Source organism: Nicotiana tomentosiformis, chromosome 1 (genome assembly GCF_000390325.3).
Source record: "Nicotiana tomentosiformis chromosome 1, ASM39032v3, whole genome shotgun sequence".
Lineage (NCBI taxonomy): Eukaryota > Viridiplantae > Streptophyta > Magnoliopsida > Solanales > Solanaceae > Nicotiana > Nicotiana tomentosiformis.
The window spans coordinates 123,693,859-123,703,163 of NC_090812.1; the positions used below are offsets into that span (position 1 = coordinate 123,693,859).

At 36.1% G+C, this 9,305-nt stretch overlaps 1 protein-coding gene across 10 annotated transcripts; it reads right to left on the bottom strand.

Annotated features, from left to right (window-relative positions):
- Positions 1-93: 93 nt before the first annotated feature.
- On the bottom strand, positions 94-9,086 carry LOC104092291 (mediator of RNA polymerase II transcription subunit 19a-like). 10 transcript variants are annotated; one of them, XR_011412524.1, is made up of 10 exons: positions 8,390-9,086; positions 6,637-6,703; positions 5,667-5,956; positions 5,351-5,578; positions 4,806-4,925; positions 4,680-4,723; positions 4,337-4,393; positions 3,542-3,686; positions 730-798; positions 94-624 (listed from the first exon to the last, which is right to left on the bottom strand). XR_011412524.1 is itself a non-coding variant. In XM_009597837.4 (6 exons), exons 2-6 carry the CDS (start codon positions 6,665-6,667, stop codon positions 3,636-3,638), a joined length of 657 nt encoding a protein of 218 aa, XP_009596132.1. In that variant the 5' UTR covers positions 6,668-6,703; positions 8,390-9,057; the 3' UTR covers positions 3,297-3,635. The 10 variants fall into 10 exon arrangements, 1 of the variants encoding a protein (XP_009596132.1); XR_011412523.1 differs by having other exon boundaries at positions 4,680-4,925; XR_011412522.1 differs by lacking the exons at positions 4,680-4,723; positions 4,806-4,925 and having other exon boundaries at positions 764-798; positions 8,390-9,057.
- Positions 9,087-9,305: the final 219 nt, after the last annotated feature.

Sequence of the window (9,305 nt, forward strand, 5' to 3'; positions counted from 1 at the left end):
ATAAGGAGGTTCTCACATAAGCTAACAATTCAAAGCTCCTTTTCATCCAATAAGGAAGGTAATGGCAGGTTTTTCAATACAGGGCTCGTTACGTCCAAGAATGAAAGGATCTATTAGCATAAGGAGCGCCAGTTTAGCAAAATATGAATACATATATTACCAGGATTTCATGTCAAACAACTATTTGATCTCATTTCTAGCCTAGTATATTCAAGAATATCTAGCCATGATGAGCAGAATTCCTAGCATTGTACATATAGACATCCTTTGACTGCTGATGAAGGATCACCTTCAAGCTCAATGGGAAGGACAAATCAGAAAAGACCACACCAACACTCATCAAACCTTCTCTTCTTATTACCCAAAGCTGCTGGTTAAACACTAAGCCTGGAGATTAGAGCCTTTGAAAGAGGGGGAGCACACAAATGACCACAACACACCATGCAGTAAGTCACTAAAGCTGAATGAAGGGATCAACGTTATCAGTGTCATTACCAACTATAAGGAAGTCCGTTTTTTATATTACATATTCTGGTGATTTTCAACAGTTGTACCATGCACTAAAATCTACTTCAACAGGTGAATTCACCTTCTTGGCAATCTTTAGTTAGTCCAAAGGCAATTCTGCATGGAAAAATAAACAGGCGTATTATGCAATATGTGACGTAACAGGTACCACACTGCTCTGCTCTTGGTTAAGAACAAGAAGGATACGAAAAGGATAAATACCATGTCAAATAAACCTTTGTAAGGTGTTGCTCACCGATCAAAAGGGGGGCAGACTAACAGAATACGCCACTGAAAAGGATACAGGCACTTTTTATTAATACTTCAATTGCCTTGCTTGTAATGAATACCACATTTCCACACAGTACCAATGCCCCATTTCATTACACATTGAACTAACATTTCCACACAGTGCTAATGTCCCACGCAGAATAACTCTTGGGATTTCACAAACAGAAGCGCCCACATAAACCCTTCAATTACTCAACAAACATTTGCTGAATAAACTAGAGACTCATAAACCCATCCAAAAAAGATTGTCCAAAAAGAGAAACTAAAACTTACCATTCAAATATTACACATGCACACCCCAGGCATAAAAAAGTTCAAAAGACTTGGTTACAAAATTAGAGCCTTATAACAACTGCAAAGTAATTTCGATTGCACGCAAAAAGATAATTTCTCTATACCTGGGGTGCTTACAAAGGAAGAGAAACACGCATTTAGCATCAAATGGTATATATATGTTGTAAATAGTAATAAGCTATAATACCAGTAAGCTCGCATATACAGATGTTCATTTTGGATACCAGTTCAAAGGTGAAGAATGGTGCAGAGACTGAACTTCAGAAGTGAAACATGCATTAACCATCAAATGGTATATGTTGCATACATATAGAAACAAGCTTTAACATCACTAAGATCAGATATACAGATATTCACTACGGATACCTGTTCAAAGGTGAAAGTTCAGCATGGTACAGAAACTGAAAATGAAGCTGCTTTATCAAATCCAACCATTCAATATTCACATGCCAAAGTAATTTCCAAACATTGTCTTGTTTAAACTTCCTAGAGTGCCTTAAATACAAAATTCCAGAAACTGGACAGGAAGCTGCTTTTCTTAATCCGATATGTGCATTTTGTTGGAGTCCCTTCAGGGACATCCAATAAACTAAGTGCATCCTACAGTTCAATATCACATGCTAAAGTATTCAGCTAATTGTCTCTTGTTTAGCCTTTCTACAATAACTGAAAACAAACTAACTACATTACCATCCGATTCCATCTTTGTTTCCCCTATCACACCTCTAAAGATAAATACAGAATAATTTTTGGGGGGGGGGGGTTACGCCTGTTAGTAGTAGCTGGGAATACTCAATTCACACTTTAGGCTGCCACAATCACTTTTGTTGCAATCTTAACAAACTCCTTCTTCCTTCTATCCCAAAAAAGTGAATATTGTAACATAGACAAGTGCATTAACCATCTATTTAAGAAATGGTCCATCCAACTATTAACCATCCTGAAAAGGAGCAAAATACTTGCCAGACTGGTTACACAGCACCAGTCTTAACTGTTGGTAAATTATATTCAGGGTCTTAACATTGAGAGATTCAATGCAAGTTTAATGTGGAGTGAAGTTCCTACTTCCAATATTCAATGAGGTAACATGGATTTCCTGATATCCTTATTTTCCTTCTTCTCCTTTTCCTTCTGATATTGTTCTTGTCTATTTTATTGTCTAGAGAACAAAAGAAGGGAAGATTAACGCACATATCAGAGAGGACTTCAATCAAGTGCGGCACTAGAAGCTACGTTATAAAGCTGAATCAGTTTACATCAGGTTTCTTTAAATCAAGGTTTACATCAGGTTTCTTTTAATGATAACTCTACCAACCAATTAGTGAACAGATTTACCAAGCCTGTTGTTCAAGATGATGTTGTCATGCACCCTAAGATGCTTGAGCAAAAAGTTAGACAATTTGCTCATGCAATTCCTTCACGGAGTTTTGCTTCCGTTTTAAGGCTTTAAACTCCAGTTTACCCTCTCACCTACGAATATGTCCAAAAGGAACAAGTATCATATTGCCAATTCTCAGAGCCATTCTGCCTAAGCTTTCATAATCTAAGTTGGATAAAATCCTTATTCCATGAGATACTTGGTCAGTGGTATACTCCATTTTAAACGGTCAAAGACATCTTCTGTGGATCAAAGTTCAGTGACATAACTAAGAATCTTAAATATATTTAATCCACATATGAGAGATTATTCTACAATAATGAAAACCAAAAGCTAAGGGATCGCACATCATTGATTGCTTGTGTTGCTTTTCTTGTTTAAATGATCTCAACTGCGCTCCAATATGGATAAGAAACTTCAGTCCTTTTCCAACTATCCTTTGGCAGCAACTTTCACCTTTTATTCTCCAGCGTACATGTAGGGCAAGGTAGTCAAATTTGTATACTCTATACTCATCTTAGTATAGAATCAGACATTGGGATAATATGCATGTTGAGTTTGCGCCATAACTAGCCTGATATTTCTCTTTCCACTTCCATATTTTACCTCTTGACGTTTTAATCTGTTGAGACGATCTACTCCTTGGCACTTAAAAAAAATATGTATCCAGTTAAAAAGACAAGGAATAGTTTTTATGGCTTTTAAGGAAGAGAAATACTAATTAGATACCTAATTAAAGCACACAAAGTATACCTGTTTCAGATGCATATGCAGCTTCTTTAACATTGAAAAGATAGTTGAATGCGTCTGTTTTTTAAGTTGGTAATTTTGGAAAAGGAAAACAAAGTTTAATTATATAAAGCAAAGTCACATATGCACAACAATTGTGGTGGCATCTGATCAGCTGTGAACTCTACGGAACAATCTTGCCCATGTGAAGAAAATAGATTGAAACAAAAGGGCATGCCAATGAAGTTCTTCAGTTAATGTGAAGAAAATAGATTGAAACAAAAGGGCATGCCAATGAAGTTCTTCAATTAATGGGATATAGCAGGAAACTAACTTCTGTACCTCAGATTTTTCACAATACTAAGTAAAGGATCCCTCGAAATTCTCAACTGCAAAGTCGGAGGATTAAACAAATGATAGAACCACACGCCATATTTCAGCCGGCTACCTTTATTGCACCAATCTCATCAATCTTTGAGCTCTTGTGCTGCAATATTTCAGCATGTGATAACAGCAGAATTAGTTATAGGTGCTAGTATAAGACCACCAATGCAACTTGATCAGAACAAAACACTTGAGACTTTCTGGATACTTGTTTGGTTAAGATCATTTGCAAGTTTTTCAAAAAAAAAAAAAAAGAAAGAAAGAAAGAAATCCGACAAAAAAGTGTGGTTAATTTTTGAAAATTTTAAAAATTTTGAATAAAATAATACTCCCTCCATTTCAGTTTATATGACACACTCTCCTTATTAGTCAATTCCAAAAAGAATGACACATTTCTATATTTGGAAACAAATCAACTTTAAACTTATCATTTTTCCCATTTTACCCTTAATGAGAAGCTTTTTAGCCCCACACACACGTCATTGCCCCACAAAGTTTTGTACCCCTTACGCTTTTAACACCACAGGTTTCAAAAGTCCTTTTTTTTCATTAACTCCGTACCGAGTGAAACTACCTCATATAAATTGAAACGGAGGGAGTACACTAGCTTACACTCACACAATTACAACCAAAACAAATCACTGCCCAGACACTTTTCTCGCACAAATATTTCCTCAAAAATAGAGCTCCAAGGAAAACACTTCAATAAAGTTGTTCAAAAATCATATGAATGCAAAAATCATTCAGTTCTACCTTGCTTCTCTTGTGTTTGTGAACGTCATTAAGATCCTCTCCATCATGCTTCCTTTTCTGGGATCAATTAAAATATCATAATCAGTCACCGCTATAAATACAACAGCTTTCAATTCTGTGAAGTACCACTGTTGCTTCTTGCTAAAGTTCTAAACTCGTGCAAATATTGGTGATTTTCAACAAGCAGCTCAAGAAGAAGGTAGATAAGCATCACCGAACAAGAACATAAAATGGCAAGGGAAAAAAAACAAGTTTCGCAAATAAAAGTTTACAAAGTCAACCTCTCATCTAATTCAGTACGTTGACAAAACGATGAGGTTAACAGATTCAAAGTTCAGGTTACCGCGATAGGTTAGGAGAGAGAGGATAGCTTGAGTCATATCAAAGCTGCAGCAGCAAGAAAGAGTTTTATGCTGATGTGAAAGTGTCTTAATAAACTAAACAGTCTAAACCATACATCAAACACAACTTTTTGCCTCATTAACCAAAAAGCCGGGCAACAGTTCATTTCACAGGGTCCTGGTCTCATTTTTCAAGAAAGATAAACCTTTATGTCCTTGACTTTCTCCCTGCGATCCTATAAAGGCAACTGACAACACAAAAGGATAACGAACTCAATAGCATCATATGATCCAGTGAAATTCAAGCAAGAGTAACTTTCAGCAAAGTTCAAATGTCACAAACGACAAAGTAAAATTTTATCATCTTTAGACAATGCTATTAAGAAAAGACAAATATTTAGCAAATTAATTTGAAAGAGCTGTTCTTTGAACCATTCATCTAAACTATTTCATATTAAAAAAGCATATGACGTGTATAGTAAGAATCAACACATTGCACCAAATATCTCAAGGTTGACTAGAGGGGGTTGCTCAGATGGTCAGCACCCACCACCTACAACCCCAGGGTCGTGGGTTTCGAGTCACCAAAGGAGAAATAGCTCCAACAAAGGGGGGCCAAAGGGGAATCAAAGGGGAGGGAAAAAAATATCGCAAGGTTTTGCTAGTAGCAGACCTTCTCATGATGTTTCTTCGAATGATCAGCACCAGAATCATGATGACCACTTTTATCTCTCTTTTTCTCTTTATCCTTGTCTTTGCTTCGATCTTTATGCCGATGTTTGTGTTTCTTATGCTCTTTGTCCTTCTCCTTGTCCTTATCTTTGTGCTTTTTATGCTTCTTATCCTTGTCTTTCGACTCACTTTTAGATTTTCCAGCTACAGTTGGGACGCCTTTCTCAGACTATGAAAAAAAAAGTTAAAACATTACTTAAAAGATGCTGACACAAACGAAATATTGTCGCTCAAGCTTCACTCAGTAAATTTCTTACAGGAGGCAGAACAACTGGAGCCGCTTCACGTAGTTGAAAAGCTTCTCCAAGAACATCTAGGTCAAATGGCTGGATGCGGGAACTCGTCTCTCTTGACAAGGAAGTTTCCTGTATAAGCTGATCCAACTGCATCCCTTCCCCTTTCCTAATTTCTGTGTCTCCCACCACATTGTGAAGATAGTGAGTATCTGAAATAGACAACGGAAGTGACCTCTTGCAGAAGAACTCGTGATGAGGCAACAATTTGAAGTGACTGATAAGATCCACAGCACCTGCAAGTTCTCTGGGCCCTGGTGGTGCATTTTGACCAAATCAAAAACAGTTATAAACTAATTCTTGATTAAAAACAATAGGCATTTTAAAGAGAACCACATTAGAACCTGAATTTTAATTCATCATCAGAATATTAATAGATAAATCTAAGCCCTTTGAGAAACCCGATACTCTTTAGCAGTCCAGTATCTTTCCAGCACCTCACATGTGACTAAAATATCAACTACCTTTGCTAAAATTTAATCAACTTTGGCTTATAATAGTCACAATGATCCCGAACTTAAAGAATTTTAATCTGACAGCTAACACCATCCAGATGATGAAGGAAAATGCTTGAGAATACATTGCTCTGTGATATAAACTTCTACAAAATCTTATTCTATGATAAACAATTACGCCACATGTAAAGCCCCAAGGATAACATTAGCATTACTAGTCCTTTATCTTTCTCCCAAATGAACAAAGACAGATGTGTCCTTGTGCTGCAGAAGAACCACACAAAAATGAGAAAGCAGTAAAAGATCATTTCTACATCCGGAAAGAGATAACTGGCCCACACAACGAGGATTGCAAAAGCAGATAAATCAGCCAGCTGCAGATTTGAGCAAGATACTGACCAAATGAAGCATTTTACTGTAAATCAGAACCTAGCTATGCAAATAAAGACCCTCACAATATCAAATATCTGCAGTCTTACCTCTTCCAAAACTCTTGCTATCAGGATCCATCAATTAGCAACAAGTACGTGGGTACAGCATTATCTCCTGAAAAGTGTTGATAGGTTAGTAAAAGTTCAAAACTATCTTTTCTGGGAACATCAAGAGTACAGCACTGGAATTAAAACAAAATGGATTGAAAAAGCAGAAATTAAAAGATATAACAGTAATGTTGGGACCACCATACAGAACAAGGAGGTATTAAAAGGGTTCATCAACCTTTTTGGTATCTTGTCCAAAGAAAAGCAACCCGATGCTCTCATTTTGCATAAGCTCTACTGGTCTAACATAACCAAAATATGAAGTGTGGGGAAAAAGAATGCGACAAAACAAAGCTAAATCCAGAACAAAATTACAACCTTCTTTGGTGAAGCTAAATAGAGAATTCAGAATGTGGGTTCACGCAGAGATACATTCTTTCAGTTTCTAAAGCTCCACCTTCCAGGGGGTTGGGAAGTCTTACAGAGGACATCCACCGATACTTCGAAAAAGAAAGTGGAATAAAATGAAACTAAGAAACCAAAATCTACTAAGAGATGAAGTAGGCAAAAAATAATCAATATTCGGCACTATGCTTTTCACAAGATGTAGCAGGTTCTTTCTTTTTTAGATAAGTAAGGAGGCACGTTGTACCTAAGCAATGATGTCCACATCTACAATGGTAAGGCAGAAGAGAAAGATGAAAAAAGGAAGTGGTACTGGATGTCCAATCAGATTGTTAATGGGGAAACCAGGAAAAGTTCCCCCCATAAAAGAGAGAGAGGAATAAGAGAGAAAGCTACTTGTTTTTTGGAGACAATCACAAGGACAGGAATTGCAAACGATCAAGACATCAAAATTTTATACAAAATTAACAATGACATAGTTCCCAATTGCAAAAGATTGATAATTTCTTTTCCTTTTAATAATTAAATACCACATCATCTAAGCAGTGGAAGTACATGATACAACATTTTATTCTAAGCTTGAAATATGCCTGTCATCAAAACATGCAAAAACTGATACCCCACTAAACAACTCCTGATAGAGATTTTCTGCACTGCAAATATCTCACTAACAAAAAGCAGATGTGCAAACTCTTGGTGAACATCACTCAAAGAAATTGATTTTTCAATCATTCTCTCTTCATTCCGTATTCCTTTTCAACAGCTAACAGCAATTGTCACATTCCTCATTCAGCAAAATCTCATACTTACAAACTTCAATTAGCTAAAACCTCATTGCTATATTTGTAGAAATTCATTGTGCATCAGAGATGTCTCCCAAGAAATAGCAGATTATCAGCCTAAGTCAACATTTACAGACTATTACTTCACAAATATTACAGGATCAAGCAATTTAAGTTTTGACCAATAGCCATCACAGTACTCGCGCAACTTACCAGAACAATAAGACTACTAAAAGGAATAAGGTTAATTAAAGGGTAAGCGGAGAGTTGAACTCCGAACACCAACCAAAGTAGATAATTCCTGCCCTCCCTCAAATTCATTCACCACCTCCGCTACCAAAGTTCCCAAATTTAACATACAGAATATACGCAGTACTAAAAAATTTGGATACACACCAAAAGTTCAATAATTTTAAAACAAAATAGAACGTGGACGTTCCAAATCTCTAGTCATTTAACATATTTCTCTCACCAAGGAAACATCTTGATCTCAGAATTTAAACATCAATATAACCATTGGAACACATAATACGAGCAAAATTTCCAACTAGGAAAAAGGAGCTTACTCGATGAAACAGAGAGATCCAAGAGGTAAATGTGAGCTTCGCGATGCACAAATTCCAATCAAATATGCTCCAGAAGCAAGCAATTCAACTCAGGAATTAGGGTTTTAGCAATTGACCACAAGGCTTCGTCTTCGAATAAATAATTTGTTTCTGATACGCTCGTTCTTGAACTGAAATAAACCCTAATTCCTGTTTGGCATAAAATAGTTGAATAACGATTGGCTCAGGAAAGAAGAAAACGGACTTCTCGCTTTTGCTTCTATGATGATACTGTCAACCTTATTATATTATTATTGTAATTGTAATATTTTATTCTTAGATACTTTTCCTAAATTTCTAATTTGACGTTAACTGCCCCTGATCTGGACTATGTTGGAGGGAGCTTTCCGTCATTTCAGAGTACCATTGATGACGACGACTGACAGTTCTCCATGAAAGGAGGAAATAGAGGCCATGGGTTGGGCAGAAAATCTGTTTTTCTTAAACAAAATAGATGATAAATCGAATGTGATAAAATTATGTTGAATTGAGAATTTGAGAGATTTTATTTATTGGATTTGTTCCACGCAAATTTGGTTCAATCGAGCCCGTGAATATCTATAAAAAAAATTGTGCAAATTTGGTTCTATAAAAAAGAAACATTGTAACCTAAATACTCCGAATTAGCTGCTAGCAAGTACAATGTTCTGCCATTATAGAATGTTTGGGGATTATGTGTGACATTGTCTATCTGGTTTGAAGATTCTTATGACGCAATCATATTTCTGGTCGATATGCTACAAACTGAAGTAGATCAATGACCACACATAAAGGGGGAAATTTATATGAATATAGTATGACCTCTAAATTTTTTTCTTTAACCTATATATATATATATATATATATATATATATATATAATATGCCAGCGCTAATAT